General features: G+C 42.6%; 1 protein-coding gene across 2 annotated transcripts; it reads left to right on the top strand.

Moving 5' to 3' along the window:
- Window positions 1–394: 394 nt before the first annotated feature.
- LOC125020832 (neuronal tyrosine-phosphorylated phosphoinositide-3-kinase adapter 1) lies at window positions 395–26,023 on the top strand. 2 transcript variants are annotated; one of them, XM_047606359.1, is made up of 7 exons: window positions 395–965; window positions 14,392–14,631; window positions 18,971–19,338; window positions 19,417–21,351; window positions 21,451–21,693; window positions 22,543–22,646; window positions 23,218–26,023. In XM_047606359.1, the coding sequence occupies exons 2-7, from the start codon at window positions 14,444–14,446 to the stop codon at window positions 23,647–23,649; spliced, it is 3,270 nt and encodes a 1,089-aa protein (XP_047462315.1). In that variant the 5' UTR covers window positions 395–965; window positions 14,392–14,443; the 3' UTR covers window positions 23,650–26,023. The 2 variants fall into 2 exon arrangements, with proteins under 2 accessions (XP_047462315.1, XP_047462314.1); XM_047606358.1 differs by having other exon boundaries at window positions 398–965; window positions 22,540–22,646.
- The last annotated feature ends 268 nt before the right edge of the window (window positions 26,024–26,291 follow it).

Genomic DNA, 26,291 nt, shown 5'->3' with positions numbered 1-26,291 from the left:
GTTATACAGCTGTTTCTCATTGGCTGAAACTGCTGGTACAATTTTAAATGGTATACAATTATTCTATGATGGCTTAGCCTACTTTGTGGTACTCAGCTCTGGGTTTATGGCGAGCTTATTTTATAGTTATTAGTGTTTTTATCCCTTGTTACATCACTGACAGCCACATAGCAGCTTCGCATAGGTACGCTTGATTTTAGTGTATCATATTTATTCGACATAATTATCGAATAAATTTAGTCTAGATTTACCGAGGTTGGGAAAAAATGTTCCCGTGTCGAGAATCTGTTCTATTAGTGTACAGCTGATTACGTGCAGAGGATTTTTATTTGAGTCTGTTGATAAGGATCGCAGTTGGACTCAATGACACCTCAGCTGCTTTTTTTTTTTCGGAAAACAGCCACTAGTCTGCTCTCAGGAAGTACTGTATGAATATTAATATGGATGCAAATGCTCAGCGAGGATGCCCAGCGCTTGAACCAACGCGGCGCGCTGATATCTGCGCATTTTTGTTTTGACGTTTTTTTTCCCTCTCCCCTCATGCGTTCATGCCTGAGCTGGAAGCATGTTTTTCTTTAGCGGAGGTCGTCCGTGCGAGGATGATGTTTGCAGAGGAACATTTTGTAACGTCGCATTGAATTGCATCATGGTTTTCAATCAGATCTCACGCCGGTCAGTCAACGCCGAGGCTCGGTAGTACAGTGCGCTGTTTATCATAAAAATGGAAGACCTTTCACGTCAAGAAAAGGCGTCAGTCCGGTGATATGCGTCGGAATATCTGATTGTTCATCTCCGCGTCAATTGACACATCTGGGGAAGGATTTATTTTTTCCCCTCCTGTCTACCAAGACAGCTGTGTCATCAACAACCGGCGTGGTTTTGTTGTTGTCTGATTTTTACGAGTCTGGGCAACTGGATCGGCTCAGTCTACCTCTGCGCCAGCCATAGGCTTCACATTCAGTAAGGTAGGCATCACACATTCTTTAAAGCTACGTTTTGCCTCTCCTCGGTTGCTTGTATCATCTAGCCCGTGCAGCCAGCTGTCACAGTCGAAACGCACCGTCTGCCTAATTAGCAGAACAAAATATGATGCTGTATTGCGGAGGGACGTCGGGCCTAATGGCATTTTAACGCGTAAAATTCGTGGAATGGAAAGGTTGACAGTAAGCCGCCGGGCGCCCACAAGCCAAATTATTCACCCTTGAATCCTCACATCCCATATCGGTGGATGTGAGGCCCGTGTTTTGCCCCCCAAACACAAAAGAGGTAAAAAGATATGACCACATCCCCGCGCACTGTAACCCACAGCCCGTGTTTAAGTTCAGTCGTGACAAGCCCTTATAAATATTTCACCAAAAAACAAGCCCCCCCACCATCAGCTGACTGGTGTTGCCGGAGTATGCGCGGCGTTATTAAGCAAACATCTCCAACACAGCAGTGGCAGGGGTGTCACTATTAGGAGCCACGATCTGGATGGAAAACATCCGCATGTTTACGAATAAAAGAAGAGTCCTTAAATACAGGAGAACTGTGTATGTGTGTGTGTTTGTGAATAGGCGATATTACATTGATCATGTGTATACTGCTGAGGTGTAATGTGTGTGTGCGTGCGTGTGTGTGTTTGTGCAGGGCCAGGTGAGGATGTGTTGGCGCGTCTTCGAGGTGCGGGAGAGGCTCCTCAAAGCCGTTAGATGTCTTTTAAAAGGGAAAGCCATCTGGTGATTAATACCCCACCGACTGCCGCAGTATCCCACCTCAGATCATTTATAAGACGATTCAGAAGCGTCGAGGACTTCTGAATCAAACGTGAAATTAAGGCTAGTCAGCACTGTTTTCTCGCCCCCCCTTTCTCCGGGCGTGACAGCCACTCCAAGTGGCCATCACACCTGCTGAGAGATTTCTTCTTCACCACCCCACCACCACCACAAGAAGAGTGTTATTAGACTGATCAAATAAATTAATTTATTGTTGTTACTTCGCAAGCTACATGTGGGCTACATGGCTAGTTTTAATAAGTATTTTTCAAATTCAAGGAAAAATCAGACTAGGTTGCCTGGCTTGGCAACAGAATGATCCATCCATACTGAATATGCATATTATTCTGACATAAGCAGTCATGTGAGTCAGTCAGCTTACCGTCACAAAATAAATACAACCTGATCATCTAAAAGAACACTGCAAAAACACAGACCAGCTGTTCAAATGCAGACATAATACAGCGTTTTGTCTTTAAATATGGTGCACCAGCATGTTGGATCTGCTGGAAAATTGCAATTGAATCTAATCACTGGCCAGTCTCAATTGACCTTGGAGCTGAATATGACAAAAACTGTTCTTATGCATGCCTTTTAAGCTTTCCTGTTCCAGCAGATACACGGGGTTGGGATCTGATAATGTCTCTTGTGCTGTTTGGTTTAAATGCTCTGAGGTGTAGAAGAGAACAGGGATGGGTGAGAGCAGCTGTGACTTTGGGGTCATTGAGTGCAGGCTGTGAGCTACACATACTGTGCAGTGTGTCTTGAATGCAGAAGCAAACTGGGGCTTACACCACCTGTCATTGACTGTTGTGCTCTCCCGGTGTTCCCAAAATTCCTTCCAGATATGTGATTAAATCAGGAAATAGCGACTCTGTGTTGCAGCACAGTCAGCTAGTGCAATGCAGTATGAAAGTAAATGGAATATTTCCCTCAAACCCTTACGTCCTGACGGATTTCTGCCCTAAACTGGAACAGGGAGCTTTTAAAATTCATAAAAAAAATAACTGCTTTGACTAAATGAAATGGAACAGAGGTCATGGTTCTCGTGTACTGAATAAAAATAAAGACACTTTGATTTCTAATAAAAAAGAAAGGTTTCTCACTGCATTTGTGCTGGAAACGGATGATTCAGTTGCTCTGTCCGGCAGTGTGCATCAGGTCTCATTCCAAGAAGGGTGAGAAATTCAGTCTGGAAGACTGAGAATTTGTGGACGCAGAGAGGTCGAAGGATGGGCCACACTAGTCCAGAAACGAGAAGGACTTGTAGGAAGGGTGGAGCGTGAGAGGACTGATGGATGTGAAACAGACATGGCAGATGCTGACATTTTAAGCCCGTTTCTCTAGTCGAGTGGATACTACTGTCTGGATGAGCACTAATGGATTTTTCTTTTTCTCAGAACACCCAAAGAGATTGTTTCCATATAGAGACTGAAAAGGAGCAGGTCAATAGGTTAGTCAAAAATAATACAATTGTCTTCTACTCGCACAGGTATGTCAGAATAAATGCAGCTTTTGTTATGATCAGCTGGCTTTAAAGTACATTGTTATTTTGTTCTGGGTAGAGTGCAGGGCTCTTCCTTCTGTGGCTCAGCTTTATTCTTAAGACACCAGAGAGGAGGAGGATGATCCTACTGCAGCATGAATGACTGCAGTCAGTTCAAAAACATAGATCCACAAACTTTTCTTTTCTTTCTTCTATATCTGACTACTTATTCCTGAATTCAGTCATGCCACATCTCCTCTCACTCTACTTTTGAGTATATATCTGCATACAGAATATAGAGAGAATATAGAGTTAGATGATTAAAGGGCCGGTGTGCAGGATTTAGGGAGATTGTTTGTGGTTAATAACTAGGTTTATCAGTTCCATGATCACTTGTAAGTAGGAAATGTTATTTTGATTGTTGTTTTGATTGTTTAGTTGAAGTTGTTGAGCAAAAATAATTAAATACTGCTCCACAATTTCTACTGAAATGGAAGGATTTTCTTCATTTCTTTGTCGTATTTAACTATGAACTGTATTTGAAGGTTGTGTATTATTCTGGATTCTGGGAGGTTATGTCTGGGATATTTCACAATTGTTGTAAACAATTGCTGTAGCCTTTTTAAAGATATAATTTGTTTCTGACTTTCCAAAGGCACAAAGACAGTTCAGCATGTTTGTTTACATCACCATATGCCAACAGATGAGTAGCGAGATATGTTTCAGCATGAGACCCTGTGGCTTTGAGTTTGAGCAAATTCTGTAAAATAATCCGACCCTGAATTATAGTTGTTTGCTGAGTACTATGACACTTTTGTGTGTCGTATATATTGACAAAGTATCAAACATCCTTGAAACACAATTGTTTTTGTCATGTTACTATATTATGTTATTATATTTCTGGTGTACTAACAGTATAGGAATTCAGATATTTAGAAGAGAAAGACCATAAAGACCGTCATAGTCACTCATCGCTCTCCAGCATTTTGTGCACTGTCCTTCCACATTACTCACATACTTGTGAATGGTGAGGCTGAAAAGCTACGATTTCTATTCTTTTAGACCCCAGTGAAACTTACTACACATCCCCAAATTCTTCGCTCCTCCCTGGTAAACTTTATTGTCTTGGTTTAAAACACAGTTTCCATGACCTAGCTGAAACAGAAAGGTTACTTGCACAAATGTGATTTAGCTTGAATGAGCCACAGGAGGCATAATTCAGTTGTTATCACAGACTGAGAAAAAGTGGAAGGTCTATAAAATTACCTTGAATTGCTCTTCATGACTCTTGCTCTTCATTCAGACATTTCAATCAGTATCATATTGCGACTTCTGATCAGCTTCAATCTTAAACCCTTTGTGTCTAGTAAATCAAAGCCACTTTTTCATGTACATGAGTCGGTTACAGCACTGCATTATAAATAGGTCTAAAAGTAAAGGTTCTCTCTGGTGGCTTCTTGATTAAAGGGCATGCCATTTACCAGCGATGTGTACGAATCCAGCCTCGGACACTGTTAGATGCCTACCTCCTTTGTCTTTTGTCCAGCAATAGAACGAATAAAACTAAGTTTATTAGACTTCCTCTGTCCTTTCTGAATTACTTCTTGCTCAATACAGATACACTGAACACTCTCCCACAAATTACTATTAATCCTTATTTTGTAGCTCTGGTATTTTTTAATTTTTTTGTCTGTGATACACTAGACACAGAGTCTGAAGGAAAAAAAAGTCAAGGTAAAATTGAAATGGGCAGACAGCCCCTGCATCTGCTGGAGCGAGAGGAGGTGGAGGGGAGCTCCCTCTGCTGCCACGATGTTTAATATTGTTGCTCCCCTAGTGTGCCTCACATAAAAAGCTCATGGATATCTCCTGTTTGGCCAGAGGAGTAGCATGTATCCGGCCAAATTAACCAATGGAACTTTAAATCTTTCCTTTCTTTCTGGACTGCATGTATCTTGCAGCATCCAGTTTTCACTGCAGTGTGTAGTCAAGAGTAATGATGTGTGGTAATGATTTCCTTGAGGCAACTCATCTTTGTTCATTTCCCCTCTGTTTTCTTCTCATTAAACCTTTCAAAGTCATTTGCATGGTAGCATGCAAAATAAATAAAGTTGGGAGCCAACAGTTACTCCTCTCTTGTTGGCACAGAGGTCCCAGTCTCAAGCCACGGTAATCACCCTGTATTTATCTGTATCATGGCAGCGTCTTCCACTAACGTGCAACTATATGGGGCAGAGAAGAAATATATTTACATACGGTGTGTATTTGTGTCATTAAATGTATCTTTTTTTCTCAAGAAGCCTTTAGCAAAGTCATTTCAGTTTTATTATGTGGGAGCAGTAATTGCGAGATCTGAAATTACAGATGGCACTCACTGCAGCTTTTTTTTTTAATTATACATGTTTAGGCATGTATAAATGGACCATAGTGGTCCAGATTGTTATGTTAATGTCCCTGCCCTCATTAATGTGCTACATTTATGCTGAGAACCTTCAAAAGACCTTGAATAATGTTCACTATATCATTAGGAGGCAGCAACGTGTTAATTGCGCCAATTGCGTGTGACCAGCACTGAAAAGTAGATTATGTTCCACAAACATGGCTGCCTTAACATGTCACTGTATCCTGTTAAAACATTGTTCTCAAACTGATGGGGAGCATAATGGCCCGAGAAGCATCACACTGTGATAATTTATTGTCTGCAACACAGCGAAAGGTCACCGTAAACCAGCGAAAAACTCAGAGTACAGCAACAGCGTATGAAATAGGTGATTGTACACAGTGACTTCAGAAATGCAAATCTGAATTGCAGTATGTCTTAAGTGTGCTTTGTAAATGTCAGAGCAATCTTACTTTGTGCTGAAAAGAATCCCGGCTGCTCAGCTGGTCGTCATGAAAAGGAACTCCAACTCACTGATTTCAGACACAAATGAGGTTAAGAAGAACCAAGGCCTCGGTTGTGGCATTTGCTTTGTTATTCTCAACGCAGGTACTGTGGATCAGACAGGGGTTTTAAAAAGTCCTCTCTTAGACTGGCGGTGTTTGAAAGTTGACTTTGTATAATTATCCCTTTAATATTTCAATGTTACTGTTCAAAATGTCAATTTTTGATACACAAATATTAGCAGTTTAAAAGGCTTAGATCAACATGCCGAGAACAAGACACGAGCACTTTTATAGCCGATGTTGAAGAGATGCTAGGCTCTTGTCTCTTAAAGTCAATGATATTTTTCCCCCTGCTATTTTGGCCATGTGTCCAGCGCAACCACCAGAGTACAGTGTAAGAAAACACTGCATGGATCAGACACCATGCTGTGTGTAATCTGCTATCACCTGCCATTTGCCCCAGTTAGTGCCTTTTCATTTCATCACTGTCAGTGCAGCGAACAGCGGGGATGACAAGAATAAGAATTGCTCAAGTGAGACCCTGAGCTGAAAACCTGCCAGTCACCGCTGTATGGCCAATAAACCTGTGTATTTTGCTATTTCTCTTGCGTTTCAGCTTGCTTCACAGACATGTTTGATTATCAGCAGCTTTCAAAAGTACAGGTAATGTAGCTTTCACCAGCTAATTACATCTTTGTACTTGTTAAAATGTCCTCAAACATCTCTTCTATTGAGGTGCCATCATGCTGGCCAACACTGTGGGGTTCACATTACCAGGCCAGAAGAGACGTGATCTGTATGTAATGAGGTGAATGAGTGGGAGATGAACTGTGTGTGGGTATGTGTGTGCTCATTCTCTGCAACCTACGCTAGGACTCGCTTGTCGGGGGCTTTTAAGCATGAGGAGTAGGCTGATTCAAACGTTGGAAGACCACTTGTGGCCTACCTGGCTTTGCTGATCATGCCAACACTGCTGCTGCTGCTGCTTCATCTTTCGGTTTCAGTCAAAAGGGAGCTAGTCGGGTGCATCAGCACTGCTAATGTTTTCATTTTAGTGTGGTGATGTTTTGATATGAGTTTTCCACTTTTTGTAGGTTTTGTTACCACGGGCTCCATTTTTTTTTCTTGGTTTGCGTGCACTAGCTCTTGGAAGATGTGGAGTCGAGACCACTATGAGCTGCTGTGAGGCGAATCATATGTCTAGCTTACAGTGATGTTCAGCTGATCCCTGTTTTGCTTTGGGCTATTGGACTTTGCTTAATTGTTGCTGAATACTTTATGAGGTTTGTCATGTTGGAGCAGGGACAACCTACAGTGCTGCGGGCTGTTGTGTTTAGGGCTCCTTTTATAGGTGAATCAAACAAATGCACTGTGAAACAACATTTTAACCATGCATCCCTCCTTAATAGTGTATCATTGCATCATCGGTTTTATCTGTCAGTCTTATAGATAAATATGTAAAATAAACATTTGAATCAGACAACCTAACAGGCAAACTCATGGTTTCAAAGAGGTAATCCACATCTTAAAACAGCCAGAATTTAGTTAGGGAAGGATGCTGGCTTAGTCAAGCATGTGCAGCTGCAGAGTGGAGCTCTTCCCCCCATGCACAAGGATGAGCATTAAGGACTTTCAATTCTCAGTGTTTTCCCTGCAGCGCTATACCTCGCAGTCTGACTTTCAGCAGCCAGATGAAAACAATAATAAAACAGACGTCACATTTCCGTGTGATGTGATTGCTTTCTTTTTTTTTTTGCTTTTGATATTCTGACAGGGGAACTCTACAAAAATAAGGCAACCTTGAAGGGACCCTTGCGATATTTTGCGCTCTTTCGTCTTCCCACGTCTAGTGACAGCGCTCATGCTACTCACATTCTTAGCACACTTCTTCCAGTTACACTCTTCAGTCGTCATTCCTTCTCCTTGTCTGGCTTTTTGCGTCAGTCCTGGTGAAAACTCTGCCCTGGATGCTTCTTTTCTATGTGATTTCATGTGATGTTTATGCAACATTTTTTAACGATGCAATGTAAGATCAGCACAGCATTCTACAAATGCTTGTGAATCTGTACACTGCTAAGTGCTCATGTATGCTAAGTGCAGTAGGTCACCTTGGTTACTACAGATTACAGTAGGAGATGACGATGACAATGGCAGGCCAAGGCTGGAAGTGGAGTCTGGAAGATCACTGACTATGTTTTGATCAGGGAGAGCTTTTTGTGTGTTTTTTAATTCCTCATATACTGGCCAAAAGGTAAAACCCAAACCTACACTGAACTCCACTTTACACAGACTTGACTTATCAACACACAGGCGTCGAACACAATAGATTCATTTGTTTGTAAGATAGGATACAAACAATGAGCATCTCTGAAAGTTTGTTGTGACTCAAGGCTGTGTCCTGGTAGTACAGGACACGGAGGATCGGGGAATCAGGGAAAGCTTTTTGTAGGATATTTTTGGTAGCAGCCCATGAAAGATTTAGTGGTCACTCAATTCGTACAACACTAAGGAGGAGAATCCAAAGTGTGCGAAGCATTCTGCACATGAATGTTTAACTGAGTGCATTTTGGTTTTAGTGTTCAGTATTTAAGAAGGAAACACAATGGTCCAACAGCTCTGCTAGAATAGTTTTATTTATTTCCTTTGTAATTTGTATTTGTATTGTTCCGAGCCCAAAACATGAGAAAGAGATCACAACAAAATTCTAAAAATGTATCTACGCCTCTCATGTGCCTTCCATCACTGGCCTGGAATGATACATCTTTCTCCTCCTCCTCCTCCTGTCCATTCTCATCAGCCACAGGCATCTCACTGCACAATGCAATATTGTAGAGCATTCAGCACACAACAGTGGGGCAAGAAAAAAAAAGTTAAAACATCCTCTTGCATCAAAGCAAAGAGCTCCATTTAACCTTAGGGTTAAAATAGTGACTACTGGTTTAGTGATGCACAGTGAGGAGATTATCTGGAAAATCTTTTTCCCCCTACCACAGATACATATCTATATGCATGAATTCTGAACTGGCACAGTGCCTCTGAGCCTCATTAGCTGTTTGGACCAAAACATTAACATTTTTAACAGAGCTAGGCCCGAGGAAACTGGGGAGGTGAATAAAGCTACCACCAGTCTGTTTTCTTGGATCGTTGAAGACTCAGAAAGGCTTGAGCAGGAACAAATCTTACCCCAGGTGATTCTCTGATAACTGCTGCTTTTTATCCTGAAAAGTGTAATATAAAAGGTTTTTAAATGTGAAAATGCCATCCTGTTAACGGTGGGCATGCTACCCACATCAGAACCATTCTGGAAACACTGACTGGGTGTGGTAGAGCATAAATTATTTCATTAATCAAACGTTTTAGAACAGCTTCTCCCAAGGCAAGTCGAGCTTCTGCAGAATAAAAGTATGAGAAATCTGGCTAAAATGTTCAGTTCATCAGTCCATAAAAGGTGTAAAGCAACTGTACAACAGTACAACTCCATTTCTCATGGCTAACTTAGCCTAGCACAACGGCTGCAAAAGCAGCCAGCTTGAGTCTGTACCAAGGATAAAAAAGAAATCTGTCTGCCTTCACTGCTAAACTAATTAACTAAATGTGATGCAAGGTGTTAATTAGTAATCTTTAGAGAGGCCAGTAGGCAGATTCTGTTACCTTTGAGTCTCTGAGCTACGACAAGCAAAGCTAACTTAAAATGGTTCTGGCTTTAGCTTCATATTTACCATGCATATATTGGACTAGTATTGATCTTCTCATCTAATTCTCAGCAAGATATATTTCATTAATTGATTACTCAGTGTCCTTCAGTTTCCCTCCATTAATCAAGTCAAATAAAGCGTTATTGTCATTTTGACAGGACAGCTCATGTGATACCACTGCTTCCAATTTAGCACCATTTTATCAACATCATGCTTTTAAATGGTAAATGGTCTTATTTTTACAGTGACACATCTACCCATTCGCTCACACCAGCACACACACACATTCACACATTAGTGCCAGGCACTAGGAGCAACTGGGGGCCAGTGGATCCAGTATCTTGCTCAAGGACACTTTGGCAGGTGCCGCATTCTAGGTATCGAACCACCAACCCTTCTGTACGCGGAAAACCCACAGCCACGCTTTATCATCCTGACAACGCATTAGTTGTTTATTTAGTTGTGAAAAAGTAGATTAATGCCAGCTGTTGCCATGAAAATAAATCCCCTGTGGTTCTCAGCTGTGGTCAATATTTTCTGTTCTCTTTATAAAAGCTTCTGCTCAAGGAGATGATGACGTTCTTAGATTTTCATGTTGGTAAGCTAAAACAAACCAAAACCAGAAAATATGTGCCGTGTCTGCAACTGACAGTTCGTTCAGAGAGCATCACGCGGGGTTCATTTAAGCTAAATCAAATCAAAGCCATGAAGATGTCTCGTATGGACAACTCACATGGTTTGTGCTGAAATAAGCAATGAGCCGTTTTACAAAATGAATTCTGTGCTCATCGTCTGGTTTAGTCCAGGCTGTCCTGCACACGTTACTAAAGCCGGTGTCTGCGAAGCCGGTGTTTAGCCATAAACTCACCAGCTTGTGTGACAGTAGCTTGAGAGGAACCAGGTGTGATTTCATGCAGCTCCTGTTTTAGTTTTCCACTCTAAGTATTATCAGCTGGCAGAGAAACTCTGGCAGTTTACTCAGTTAAAATCTGTTTCACTTCGCTCTGCTGCAAACATATACACTTGAGTTTCATGCTTGATGTCTGGTATGATTATTTCTTGTATCCAGACTCAGGGATTCAGGTTGAATACATTTAAAAGCATTTATACACAGTGTCATGTCATTCCATGGAGTTTAATTATATAGCACCCGTAAAAGTGGCAATCTATGTAATGTCTCGATTCCGTGCAGCCCAGTACACCATGAATGTTGTTAATGGATCCAGAAGCTATTACCAGAATACAGATGCTATTACTTTCAGATTTTAATAATGGAGGATCAGGTGTAAGTGAAGCTGCAGTGAAGTTTAACCCAGAGATCATCACGTATGATGGGGCTGACGTCCTGCTTTGTGCATATTTAGTGGCTAAGGAAGAGATGCATGCTGACAGTGTTGCTAGGAGACCACACACAGCGACTAGTGAGAGGCTTGATTTCACCTCCCTCCCCCATTCTTGTAGTCTGGCTGCCTTTCACTGTTTTCCTATCCTCTCTTTGTCGCGCTTGCCTCCATTTGCTTATTCCCTCCTCTCTCGGAGTCCCTGTCTCAATATTCCCCTCCATCCATCTGCCCGCAGTACGTTTTCCGCCTAATCATATTTATCTTCTTCCTGGCTTGATGTCTCAGTGGCTCTCTATTTATTGGCTTCTCCCATTTTTTCGCCATGCCCCCTCCCGCCTCCCTCAGTCTCTCCTCCTCTCTCCTCTGTGTGCGCTTCAAGCTGCTCGTTCTGCTCCCGAACGTTTCGCTTCATCCTCGTGCGCTGCCTCCCTGTTAGTTTCTCTGGTTGGGCTGCGGCGCTGTGTCTGGCCTCAGTGCTGTGACTGTGGGGTCAAGATGCTATACAGTGGAGGTACGGTTATCCCGGAGACACCACAAAAGAACTCAAGCATATGCAGAGTGAATTGCATATTCAGTATTTTCAAAAGCAATATATACATACATTCTTTCTTTCATCCCCAAGAACCCTGGTTGGTATTTGTAACCATAAGCCACATCTTTGCAGATGGCTGGAAAATAGAAGGGAATAATATACTCTGAAGTAATTAAATATATTTTGAACATGCTTTGCTGAAATTTTGCCTCTTCGTTGAAGGCCAGGCTTCTGCTGTGATGTGTCCCTCCACTCTGCAGTGTTGGTCCCTCACTCCCAGCGAGGTGCTTCGACACTACTGGACCACTTGCTGAGCTGGAGGCTGGAGGGCAGAGGGCTGCAGCACAAAGCCTTCCAGGAGTGTTAACTTCAGCAGCACTGATGGAAGAAAACATTGTAGACACGGGACACCTTCTTCTAACTTTGTCCTTTCCAACCCAGAGATGAAACTCCAGTTGTTTACATTTCATTTTTCCTTTAGATAGTAATTTATTATCTCTCTTATGTCATTAGTAACCCACATTCAAATCAGGTGCAGCGCGTCTGCAGTCATTTCACACCCTATTTGTATGTGTGTGTTTATGGTGTATGCTGGGTTTGAGTATGTGTATGATGTATTTGCTTATGTGCATGAATGAGTAGTTTGCAGCATTGGTGCAGCATTGATGCAGTTCACGTTACATGAATCATGGCTCCATCTGCTTCCTGGTTCTAATGAGGAATTCAAGTGACTACTGACCCTACAGATGTTCATGAAATGCTCTAAATGCTCTGAATTTATTTGAGTTTCAGAGTGTCTCGCTGGTCTGATCGCAGCCATTTTATACAAGTGCGCTGCCTGTAAAAATCTTTGCAGCCCAATTTGATAAGATAAACCTGTAGGTGTAAGATGTAGGTCTCCTGGTTTCTTTTAGCTTGGCTAATTGTACAGCAACCCACAGCGTGTAATGCGACAATTGTGGGGCTGTCAGCTCAGCTGCCAGGTCCTAGAAACCAAAATCAAAGCTCCATTAAACAAAGGCCCAACCTACAGTCGCAGCTTTCCTAACCTAATTAACATTGAGTCAGCAAACATGGCAGCAGCGGTGGTCGAGGTTGTGGTCAGGGCTGTGGGATACAAGAATAGCAGTAGCCACGCTGACACGCTGGATGACACACTGGGCTGTGACAAAAGAATCACACACAGCTACACAGATCAACATGCCGCCTGGCCCAGGTGACAGTGCCTGCTGCTCCCACTGTGTATTTTTGTCTTTAGAGTCAGATATAGTTGAGGTATTGTGCTAACATTATTCACTGATCAGCTACAACATTAAAAGCACCGACAGGAAAAGTAAATATCATTGTCAAATATCATTTGTCTGACACAGACACACACACAAAAATCCTTAGCAAAAACTGTAAAAACATGAAAAACAGCACAAGGTGTTGACCTGACCTCCAAATTCATTCAAACTGATCAATTGTCTGTGGGATGATCCACAGAGGCCCCTCCCCTCAACCCATAGGACCCAAAGGCCCCCACTAACAAGTCCATTCTCTGATAAGTCACAACTATTTCAGAGGCCCAAGGGAGACCTATACAATATTAGGATGGTGTTCATAATGTTATGCCCGATTGGTGTAGATTCTGTGTGTGTTGGTAAATGTGATTCAAGTGGTCCTAAATGTACATAACATTAGCGGAGGAGTTGCTCTGCTAGAAAATGTGAATATCATGTATATTTTATGTCTATTTCCTGCTGCTTACGTCCTCAGTAAGATGTCTTTATAAGTATAGTTCAGACCTCATTACACTAGATTTGCATGTTGTTTCACTGTAACATGTTCTGAATATGCAACTGACTTTAAAAAGGTTTCAAACTGCGAAAGCATTTCCTTATTATGATATTTCGCCTTTTCTCCACTTTATAAGGCAGATGACCAACTGACCTATTTCTAACCACTGCAGTTGTCATCAAATAATCAACTAAGATTCAGTGTTGTTAACCGACAGTGCTATTCAACTCCACACACATATCCCAGAATCACCAGTGATAACTCTTTAGTGTCCACTAGCCCACTTTCATAGTGTTTCTATTTATGATGGAAAAACACTAGCATCATGCATCAGCTGACAGCTGCACTTTCCTTAGCCAATTGTGTTGCACACTCACATTCTCCAACATGAAATATCTGCCCCACAACAAGCCTGGCTTCTCATGGGGTAAGCGAGTAGGAAGCTGTGCATGCGCTACATATGACAAACCACATTACTGTCTGGCTAGCAGACAGGCTTAGATAGGCCATCCCAGGGCCTGCAGCCAAAGATGCTCTGCAGCTGAGTTACCATGCTTACTCAAATATTCATAACTGGATAATGAAAGTATAAATAGTTTTCATGTGATCCACTAGACGTTGGGGTAAACAAAACAGCTACCTCCATCATCATGCATCACCGTGTCTTTGCTGTGACGGCTGCCAGTTGGAGTAATGGGCAGGATTGTTCCCTGTGACACTGAGAGAGTGATGAACTATGACTCTTAAAGTTTTGCCAGTAATTTGGGTTTGATTATTTGTGTTTCGTACTGTGTTGCCACATCACAAAGCAATCACTGTCAAGCTTGTCAGCAGGAAGCAGGCTGGGAAGTTGTTTAACATGTTTTTTTTAAATGATTAATGTACTCAAACATTGCCCTTAATTCTTCTTGTTTAGAGGAGGGCCGTCTGTGACACACGTCCCCTTCTCCCGAGTCTTCTTCTGTACCATGAGCTCTGGCTCTGCCCAGGATGTGGCAGTCGAGCATTTCCTGCGTGACATAGAGAGGCGAAGCAAGCGGCTACACTGCGCTGTGATAGGCTGCGAGGAGGAGAGACCCCGCAACGACATGAACCTTCTGTATCGTAAGAGCCGCTTGGACTGGAGGCAGAGAGACCAAGAGGGAAGTAAAAAGAGGTGAGTGGATCAGCTCGCAGGAGCAGTGCATATATGGTATTACAAAAGGGTTCAGTTCAGTGGGAATATAAACCTCTTAGCCGCTATGGATGAGTTTCATTTAAAAATCTTAATTCCAAGTTCCACAGTTCATGAAGTCAGAGGGGTTCGCTTGAAAAGTCTCATATAAAGTTGCATTTCAGCAGTGCATAGTGCAGTTAGTATGTTCACAGATAAATGAATATGTTATCAGGCAAAAAGTCAGAGTGCATTTCAAACACACATTCCTTTAAATTGTGTGTATGGTCTTCCAGAGGAGATGGAGTGAATCAGGAGCCTGTACCTGTGATGTGCTTGTATGAAATTTTTATCTTATTTTGTTGTATTTTTGCAAGTAGAGAATCTGAACTGTCCTGCCGGTGTCTTAGTAAGAATGAGGAGATGCTGATAAACACAGCGCAGTGTGCGTTCAGGGCTCTAATTTCTCCACCGTTACAACTCAGTTAATTGCTGATGTATCAGGTCCAGCTCCTTTTATTGGGTGTCTGCCAGCACTAGTGAAAAATAATCATAATAAATCACTACACAGACTGCGTGCTGGTCTCGTCAATAATATTAATAATAAGGATGATGGTGGTAATTAAGCTTTGCTTAAATATTATTATACGCGTGGAAAGATGCCCATGATACTTACATGGCAGTGTGGGCATGATCATACTGTCTCTTATACAGGAGTCACCTATAATTCACTAAAATTCCACACAGCGTGGAGGGCTGTTGGAGGAGTTGGAGAACATCAAACGCAGTTCAGTCTGTTCGCAAGTGCCGTCCACTGTTTTCTGACTCACAACCGTAATTGGAGGCCAGTGTGCCGGCAGCAGAGATCAACGTCATGGCAGCATCAAGCCAGTGGAGGTGTAGGGCAGCAAGCAGGACAGCGGGACACAATGAGTGATGAAAGCAGAGCCGAGCGGGGCCATAGCAGCAAAGGTGGGAGGCAGGACACGACCGGTGATGATTGCGAACAGGGCAGGGTCAGGGATAAAACCGCACAGGGACGCGAGGATGGCAACCAAATGGACTCAAAGCAGGACAACGTTTTCAGGGATGGAGGGGGCGGGGTGGTGAAGGGCGCTGGCAGACAGTCTGAGATCTTGAGGCCCTCAGGAGAGAAATCCCATTTATAAAATAGAAAGTGCTGTGGAGGTACAGAATGGTAAATAGGTGAGTTCAAGTATGAGTTTCAAAAATGGAGACCGTTTCCTATTGCTAATACATGCAGACTGGTGGAAGAAAACCCCGCTATAAACCCAGGTTTTATTAACATTATAAGAATTATACACATAGTCTTACACATAGCACATAACACAAGTGACAACTTCTGGGCAGAAGAGCACCTTCAGACAACCATATCCAAAAAGTTACATGTTTAAATGAATACCATAAAAAATAATTATTAATATTATTACATTTTTAAGAAGTAAAACAGCGTTTTAAGATTTAATACCTCTATTTCTCCAAACCAAAGCCTCATTATCAAAGAATGTATTTGTCACATAAACACCAAACATCAAGGTTAAGATCAGTATAATATATAAATGACCAAATTAGTTTTGACCAAAAAAATGCAATCTCTGTGTTCATGTGATGGGTCACAGGGAATCATAAAAGTAAAGATTTGATGGTTGGTTGCCTCAGGGTAATTTACAACTGTGTGCCATATGTTAGAAAACAATAACATAATAACAACATTGTAAGAACAATCAGAAGCTTTGAGTTAAACCAGTGAAGGTTTTACTTTTTTTTTTTTTTTTTTAACAGCTACCAAAGATGAATCAGATTAGTTTAAAATCATGCTAGAGACAACCCATAACTTAAGGCAATTAATTAAAATGCCATGTCTTGTGTCAAATATGTCAGTGAGGTCCAACAGAATGAGGACGGCTTCAAGCTCAAAGTCAACATTCAACCTTAACCCATCTGAAACATCCCAGCTTAGATTTGCCCTCGAACCAGATTGAACGCTCTCGGAGATAATCTCGTTCAGCCGCTTAAACGTAACTCGCTCTTAAACTTTGCTCCAAAAAAGGTAAATTAGAAATGGGGCGATATCTGCTAAGGGCACAATTATCTAAACTGGATTTCTTTGGCAAAAGCTTTGTCACCTCACAGTCTACAAATCTTCTGGGAATATTTTGCACTCTGAGGAGGAGGCATTAAAGAGTCAATCTAAAAAGGAATCTACCACAGGTGTTGTACGACTCAACAGGAACGGCGGACTGCCAAAGACAACGATGTGCGTGTCTTTCTACTTAATGGTAATAGATAGATTCATTTGTGACCTTCATGGCTTGATGGATGCCATTCTGATATTTTATTTAAAGCATGAAGATCGTTTGTATTGCTTTGTCTTGAGACAAGTGATACCTCAAATGTTTCCAAGTATATTACCAATTTTGAATACATGCTTAATCAGTTTATCAGAGATTGGGTTTTTTTTTGTGATTTTAAGGGTGCAATCAGGGCAATGGGATCCCCCACTACGCTGTAAGCAACTCATTCCCTAGTACAGATCTTCATTTAGTGGGGTTTAGAGGTGCCAGGCAAGCAGTCTCACCCTGTTTTCAGTCTTAACTAAGCTAATCAGCTGCAGACTGCAGTTGAGTGTCGAATGAGCAGATATGACAGACATAAGCATGTTATTGATCTTCCTATTTAACTCTCTTCTTTGGCTACTGTAGTTTATGGGCTACATGTAAAGCAGCAAGAAAGAGAGAGTAGATAGGGAGCTGAGATTGCTGATCTCATTTCTGAAGTAGTTGGGAGCTTCTGCCTTAAGAAGAAATAATAATAATAATAATAATAATAATAATAATAATAATAATAATAATAATAATAATAATAATAATAAAACAACAACAGAGACTTCAAACTGCTAGAAGGAGACGCTCAGCCTCTGTTCTGGGCTAAATTTGGCCCTGTAGTATCTATGTCGATTGTGAGGAGTCACCAGAACATCTCCACTGGCATTCAAGGGCATAAACATACTTGTACAGATGCAAACACTCTCTCTAAGTATACCGCACACACTGCCTCACACATGAGCAAGAAGACTGGAGCCTCTGTGGTCTGTTTGATGAGCAGCCTCAGTGCTTCTTCTGCTGCGCCTGCAATGTTGAATACGAATGTAAGCTCCAATTGTCTTCGTCTGTGCTTCAGTGCCTCACAGGGATCACAGCTGATATAAAAGGAAACTGCCGCATGACTTGTGATTTTATGTCACCATTATGTACTACGACAACTCTCTTATGCTGAACCGTCGAGCATTTGTGCCATTTCATTACACACCCAGAAACTATTTCTAGATATATGAATATCTGCCCTGCATACAGGGCAGGGATTTATGTCAAGCAACATGAGACCTGTATTGAATAGGACACCACATAAGTGCAGCACCTGTCTCTGAAGCGGAGAAGCAAGTTATCAGGTTATCAGAAGCCATTTTTAAGCTTTTGATGAACTCACCAGAGCAGTGAACCTCACAGTTTTCTTTGAGCAGCTTTAAACCGCTCACAGTCATTTCTGAAATTCAAATTCACATTTAGAATTAGTTATTCTAATTTTTTAATGTTATTTTGCTTTTTGTAATTTCAGATCTTAACTATTTGTGAATATTAGAAATAGTTATCCACGGCAGATGACTGAAACGCACCTGGATTCAATGGTGATTATGAGATACTGAGTATATTTTACATTGTCAACATATACATCCAAGGAATGCAACTACAGCTGCTGCTCTGTTTGGCCGCAACATCTCGTCAGATATTCTCCCTTTGTCAGTTTTATTTATTGTTGTGAAAGCTGTATAATTGATGATTTCAAAAGTGAGCTATGAAATACCAGAAAATCACAACTGTTCCCATGGTAACAGATGAAATGCGTATGGCCATCCTGAAAGCAGCCTTCAGACGTGGGCTGAGGATATAACATGGAAAGAATACGGGAATTCCAGCAGCAGAGCGTAAACTAGTACTATGCTTTTGACAAGGGAATTGATTTTCTAATTGAATGTGTTCGAGCGGTGAGCAGATGTGGAGGAATTCAGATGGAAAGATATGTGAATCCGAAAGATGGAAGAGCCTCTAGGGCTTTCCTTTTGCAGCAAAAGCCCTGCAGGCACTTCTTTACTGCACAAATGATGTTTGAAGACCAAAGAGAGAATGAGGATAGAAGAAGGTCAACATAAATGAAAGTACATGAATGTTTTTTTTATTTTATTTTTTTATGTTACTATGATTTCTTCATGCCTCACGTGTTGTTCTACCACCCACGCCTTCTCAACTTCATCTCCAAATCGCAGCTCAACCCAGAACGACCCCTCAGCTACTGTCGGCAAAGTCAGAGACTTGGCTTCTTTCCGTCGGCACTTCCGGATGGGTTTCATGACTATGCCCGCCTCCCAGGACCTGTCCCCTCACTCCTGTGCCTCTGCCATGGCGCCACGCTCGCAGTCCTGTCATGCTGTTGGTGCCGGCGATACAAGTTTAGAGAATGGAGATTACTCTGACACCCAATCTCAACATGGGGGCCGTTGCCCCCCAGCCAAACCCAAACGTCATCCCAGTACTCGCCTCAGCTCCTCATCAGCTGACAGCAGAGGACCTCCTGAGACTCCACCACCCCCTCCACCCACTCACTCACAGTCAAAACACTCGGACAAGAAAAACGGTAAGAAATGTGTTAAGTGGTGTATATTCTGCAGAGAAAAGAATCTCTTTTCTTGACATGTATTTTTGTTTCCAACAGCCATGAAGAAGTCTGACTCTGGAGACATTGGTTCAAAGAAGGTTCCTCCTTTAAAGCCCAAGAGAAGTCCCAGTACGCAGCTTACCTTTGACTCTCTTCCTCCACGTGTGCCTGCTTCTGCAACATCGCTGCCATTCCAGGCAGCAGACTCTCAGATTCAGACAGGAGATGGAGACGATGAGCCAGTATATATAGAAATGGTGGGCCAAGTGTTCACCAGAGACAGCCAGACGGCCACGCCCCACCCTGTCACCCCTGTGGCCACTACACCGGACTCTGACTCAGACCAGAGTGAGGCCATTTATGAGGAAATGAAATATCCGATGCAGGAGGACAGAGAGTCCCACAGACACCTCCCTCCCAAACATGAGAAACTAAAATCGAAACATTTCCATGTCACGCCTTCGTCCTCCAGCAGCTCCTCATCTCTGCCACGCCCCTCCTCTTCTTCCCCTTCCTACTCCAAACCCAAAGCTACGGTGTCAATATCCCATTCATCTCCTCTGCCTTCCTCTGCATCCTCCACGCCTGTACCCCAGGTCCTCTCTGCCAGCCCCCACACGCCACGGGCTCCTACTCCGTATCTCTTGCAAGGGAGTAAATCTGAGTCTGAGTCCAACACAAAGATTCCAGCACCTTTCCCCAATCTTCTACAGCACCGGCCCCCCCTGCTCGCCTTCCCTCAGCCCGCTGCAGCCTCCAGCGGGGTCGGGGTGCAAAACAAGGCGTCTTCTGCTAAAATGGGAACCCAAACATCAAGTGTGACAACTCAAGCGAGCACCTCCTCCTCAGCTTCTTCTAACATCTCTGTATCCCTGTCAGGCTCCAAGGAGTCGTCAGGAGGAAGTTCATCGCAGCAGGACAAACACAGCAGAGACGCCCAGTTAGGCCCTGCTCCTGGACTGAGAGCCAGGAGCCACTCCACACCCCTGCCGCCCTCCTCCAAATCCACCTCCCCCTTCTCTCATCACCATCACCACCCTCACCATCGGCCCTCACACTACCATCACTATCGCAAGCCAGAGAGAGGAGACTCGCCCGCTCCAAATAAGAGCAACTCTCAGACTTCAAACCAGGCCACAGTCCAGACACAAACCTCAAGTACAGGCAAGGAAGGCAAGTCTGTCAGTTTCCTCTTGAAGTCTGATAAAGGAGAGAGGGATAAGGACAGAGACAGAGACAGAGACAGGGACAGGGACAGGGACAGAGACAGGGACAGGGACAGGGACAGGGACAGGGACAGAGACAGAGACAGAGACAGAGATCGGACTAGAGACAGGGACAGAGAGAGAGACAGGGACAGAGAGAGAGACAGGGACAAGGAGAAAGATAAGGATAGAGACAGAGATAGAGAAAGGGACAGGGATCGGGATAAGGACAGAGAAAGAGAAAGAGAAAGAGAAAGAGAAAGAGACAGAGACAGAGACAGAGACAGAGACAGAGACAGAGACAGAGATCGAGATCGGGATAGGGATAGGGAAGGAGGGCCACACTCCTTACAGATGGATATTTCTAACACCTCCAGCAGCCAAACGCCTCAAAGCAGCACCAGCTCGACCCCTACGCCATTATCGTCATCCCAGCGTCCTCATTCTCGCCCACATCTCCGCTCTCACACTCCTCATGGCCTGCCAGCATACAAACCTCCCTCTTCTGACAGCCCCCTGCTATGGACCTACCCCTCCGGTGGCTTCCGGAGACCGCCGGCTTACGATAGTTTGAGAGGCAGCTCTCAGACACCGTCTCTTCAGCAGCCCTCGAGTCTTACTGGTGTATGTGAGGGAGGATCCAAAAGCAATGGAGGGTCTGCATCCCTCCAGTCAAAAGTTGGCTTCATGCCTTGGGACAGCAGTGCCAGCTTAGCTGCAGATGAGGGGTCTTACTGGCCTATGCAGAGAAAATTGTCCTTCAGCCATGGGAGCAGAGAAACAGAGAGTAAGTCAGAGATCACTTTGGGCACAGAGTGCAGAGGCCAAAGGTATTTTGAAAGGTATTTTAATTCTCGGATATACTCATTCTGTTGACTTCTTTCAGAGGATGAAGGGCGGGCGTGGAATGGCAGTGCTGATGCGCTGTTGAGGATGGATAAGGACGAACTAGGGATGGGCTCTCGAGGAGGCCAATCAGGCATCCCAGTTCACTTCAGTGGTGCCACCAGTAGGGCCCTTGGTCACAGTGAATCGCTGGCCGGTGTCGACAGCAGCCCAGGATTCAGAGCTCTGCCTAGAGTAGGGCTGCCTCTTCCCTGCCAGACTTTTCCTGCCTGTCGCAATGGAGGTAGGCTGTACCCATAATCTTTTAGTCAGCTTCTAACCGCAACATCCTATTTAGAAAGCAATGGATTTACATGGAGCTTCTTTTGCTGGCTCTGACGATTGACATATTTATTGTCCTTGTTCGGCTCATACAAAATGTTTTTCTTTGAGAATTAAAGAATAAAACTCCATCCTCTCCTCTCCTCTCCTCTCCTCTCCTCTCCTCTCCTCTCCTCTCCTCTCCTCTCCTCTCCTCTCCTCTCCTCTGACTAAAGGCTAACTGCAGCGCCAATAAAAGAAGCGTTCCATAAATGGGCTCACATCCCTGAGCAGACACACATTCATGAGCACTGGCCCCATTTCATAATATTTACAGTGTACATTGTGACAGTCTTGTTGTTTATTGAATCAAATTTAATTTTGTGAGCTAATCATCTAAATGGTGCAATTTATAGCAGATAAGCCCATCACTGAAGTGATACTGGAAGATAGATCATCAGTTCTGTCCACTCACAATTATTTTGAACTCAAGTACATCTTTTGTTTCATTTCACTGATAAGTTTATTTTTGACTGTGCAAATATATTATTTTGTAGAAGATGTAATTATGCCTCTGTCACATTTGAAGTACAGATATGCAAAAATTGATGATTTTGGCAAATTATAAACCCTGAAATATTTATTGTTCAGTTATAAGAGTACTTTCGAAACTTTACTAGCTTTAACTATAATGAGCACACAATGTACAGAGGTCCTGGCACAAATCACAAGTGTAGTTAGGAATTGAGAGCGCTGTGTGCTAAAATGCAAAGTTATATTCTACTGTTCTCATTAGCAGGCACACAATGTTATGTTTGTTTCCCCACAGAAGTGGGGCGGCTGGGCCGCTCCTCCTCTGCTGCTGGAGTGAGACAGGTGGGTGGAGGAGACGTCCAGAGACAGAGCAGTCTACCAGCACGAGAAGCCCTGAATCAGGTGGATATGTTACGCCAAGCCTTATAAATGCAAACTCTGTTAACTTCATACATGGTTGATGTGTGTGAGTGTTCATTAATAGCATTCTCCTCATTACTTTCCCTTCTCCTGGAGACACTGCTTCTGCAGATCTATTTATAGCTGGTAAATATGCCCACTGAGCAGTATAAGGTTCTTCCTGCCTCAAAAGAAATGATTTATGACGTAGGTTCATGTATAATCAGTAACTGTGAGACAGTTGTGGATTAGAGAACATACTGTACTCTGTCTTGGAGTGGTGAGCTGCAGTCTTCTCGCAGCATATTTTGCCTAGTTTCTGGCTTCATCGCAAGTGCTGACGCAGTTTGAGTGTGCTGCAGAGACTGTCTGCATGCGTCTGGTCGACCCTCCCTCAAACTGCAATAGATGCAGCAGCGCTGCATTCTGGTGGCTGTCCATAGGAACTGCAGTTTTATTCAACATGTGCAAGGATTGGCTGTCACTTTTAAAAGCATTGCAGTAATCATGCAGGTTTAGGCATTCATATTATATCATAAAACACCTCATACTTTACTTTTTCCCCTGTGTTCAGCTGCACAGTCTGGCCCAGCCTCAAGCGCCCTGCAGTCCCAGCGGCCCCAACATGTCTCGGCAGCAGCAGCAGCTTCAACTTCACCAGCAGCAGCTGCAGTTAAAACAGCAGCTCCAGCAGCTTCAGCATCAGCACCACCTGCAATTGCAGTTCCAACACCTTGCCCAACTGGCGCAGGGGCAGCCTCCTGTCAGTGGAGGCTCCACCCCGTCCACAACGCAGACCCAGAGAGACGGCAAGCTGCTAGAAGTCATTGAGCGTAAACGCTGCCTGTGCAAAGAGATCAAGGCCCACAGGCGCCCTGACAAAAGCTTGTGCAAGCAGGACAGCATGCCCATCCTCCCTAGCTGGAGACGGACACCTGAGCCTCGAAAGACTGGCACGCCACCCTGCCAGAGGCCGCAGGCGGTCGTGTGGGACACGGCTATCTGAGCTGGAAAGACAGGCCAGTGAGTACAGCTCCTGAAGAAAGACAAAAAAAAAAACAAAAAAAAAAAAAAAAACACAAATATGCTGAAAGTAGATGAATAATGAAAAGAAGAAAAATTGATAAAGTAACTGGAAAATCCTCTTAAATGTTGTGGTGATATAATTACCACAGAGCAACAAGACACTTGTGTGATAAACTGATATGAGAGCAGTAATAAAAGTTACTGGGGTCTGAACTCGTTAGGGAAAACCTTTTTAAAAAGATAGATAAAGATGTGAAGAATAAGTGTTACAATCAGACTAAATTCATTTCTTACCCAGTTGGTTTGTACCGGCTCTGTACTGTGTACTACTCTGACGTGTTCCAGTTGCCAATCATTTTTGCCACAAAACACCAGTATTATTGCTACACAAAGAAGACACCAACTAAATAATAATGGGTGGGTTGTTTTCCGACGTTGGTGTTGCCAAATTTCTTCCTGACTACTTGAGACATAAAGGAATCATGTATTTTCTCCAACACTCATAAAAACTACTCTGTGGATGAGCAAAGGCAGAACTCATAGATAAGTTGTTGAAGTGTTTCTTGAAATCGTGAATGTATATGAGATGTCTTGGTATCAATAGATTGTCATTGTGGATGCAAATAATAATCACCGAGGAGTAAAAGCTACCTACTGTATCTGTTTGCATATTTGTAATGTAAATCTATTTACTTTCTCAACGTTTCTGCAATTTTATAGCAATATGTTCCCAAAGCTGGAGCAACATAATTAAAACTTGTGTCAACTAGCCTAACATACATATCTAAGACTTGAATAAGTCATATTTACTGTGTCATTCTCTGCATGTCATGATAGACATACAGTATTGTAAAAAAAAAAGAAAAAAAAAGAAAAAAAATCTGTGTAGAGATGATCATGTCAAATTTTTACATACAGAAGATCTTCACTATGATAATGTGTGGTTATATAAAAAGAGGTTGCTGGGGGGATGGGGAGGGGGGTCGTAAGGAAAGGTGTGACAGATACAGGCACATACTGTGCAGTCCAGCCAAATATAGACACAGATCAATGGTACAAAAACTTCATCACTCATGCTTATCCACAGTTGCACATTAGTGATTGTTCCACCACTGAAAATCAAGCACTGACACCCATCAACACAGACTGTGCAATATGGTGCAACTGATAAGACTGTGAGTATTGATCACCTCAAACAGAATGCTGGAACAATCTGCACAAATCATCGTATAGGAGAAATTAAACCCTAATGTACTGTAAATAGATATGTACAACTGTATTGAAAATGTAGCAAATATTTCCATTTTCATACTTGTAATCAATACATATTATGTAGCATATACTGTATAAACATAACTTTCTTCACTTGTTTTTTCTAAAAGAATTAAGTACTTTATCTGCTGCAGCCAGTCCATGCATTACTTATAGTTCTACTAATAAACAGTAAGCCCTCTACAGAAAGGCGCAGTCCAACATTTGTTAATTTAAATTTATGCAAGACTCCCTTTAAGCCGTGTTATTAATTCATTTACGCCCTTTTTCTACATTCATTTTTATTTGTGTACAGATTTCCACAGCTTGTTGTCTTGACAGTTTTTGAATACTTTGCTGCTATCTTGAACTACTGGTGTTGTTCATTCAACTACATGGTGGTACCATGAGAAACATTATCAATGTAGTGGTTATTGTTACATGATTTGTTTTCTTTCCGAAAAGCCACGTGAAATGACGTTTGTACCTTGAAGAGTAAGCCCTTCTGTAAAAGTATTAAGGCGCTTGAATGTCTCTTGGTTGTTGTTGTTTTTACGATAGTTAGCACCAAACTGTACAGTACAGTACACCCAGTGAAAAGAAGACCTATTTAAATGTTTGAGAGTCACTGCTTGGCCTTTTTTTTAAAAAAACAAACAAAAAAACAAACAGACAAACAAAAAAAAAAAAGTTATTTCTGTTCCACCTGCTTGTGTTTGAGGGTCAAAGTTTTTCAAGCTTACCGAGTCCATTTTCAAACAAACACACGTCAGGTTGAAGGAAATGGGCAAGTGCAATGCATGCAGAGATTCTTAACACTGAAATGTTCCAATGATCCTTAGTATTGTGCCCAATTTCATTTCAGATACTGAGTAATCACTTTACTACAATTCCTTTTCACAGACTGATATGGAGCCCTACCTATAATTTCCAAAAATAGTTTACAGAAGCTGTTGGTTTTTGTGTGTCTACTAAAACAGTGGCCATTATACGAGTGCCATACTATATTGATATGGTAAGATACGGTGTACCTTGGAAATCACTGTAGTGCTATATTTGCATTGATATTGTCATTGAAAATAAATTTTATATAATGAACTTTACACAACAAACAGAACTGTCCCATGTTTTCATGCAACGTGTTGTCTCAGAGTGGGGTCGGTGGGGAAGTGGACAGCGTGTTCCCACTGCGCTAATGCAGCAGGTGCTGCAGTGCCTTCTGTTGCAAAATGAGGGCGCTCCCACCATTCCTGCTGCGGCGGCTATGACAGTAAGAGCATCAGTATATCTCTCTCTCTATAGAGAGAGTAATACACCGAGTACAGTTTAATTTGAAAGAATCCAGACTAATATACTCATTTATAATCTGTA

Source organism: Mugil cephalus, chromosome 15 (assembly GCF_022458985.1).
Source record: "Mugil cephalus isolate CIBA_MC_2020 chromosome 15, CIBA_Mcephalus_1.1, whole genome shotgun sequence".
In the NCBI taxonomy this organism is placed as follows: Eukaryota; Metazoa; Chordata; class Actinopteri; order Mugiliformes; family Mugilidae; genus Mugil; species Mugil cephalus.
Note: the sequence above shows the minus strand (reverse complement) of the source record. Positions and strands in the feature narration are given on the sequence as shown.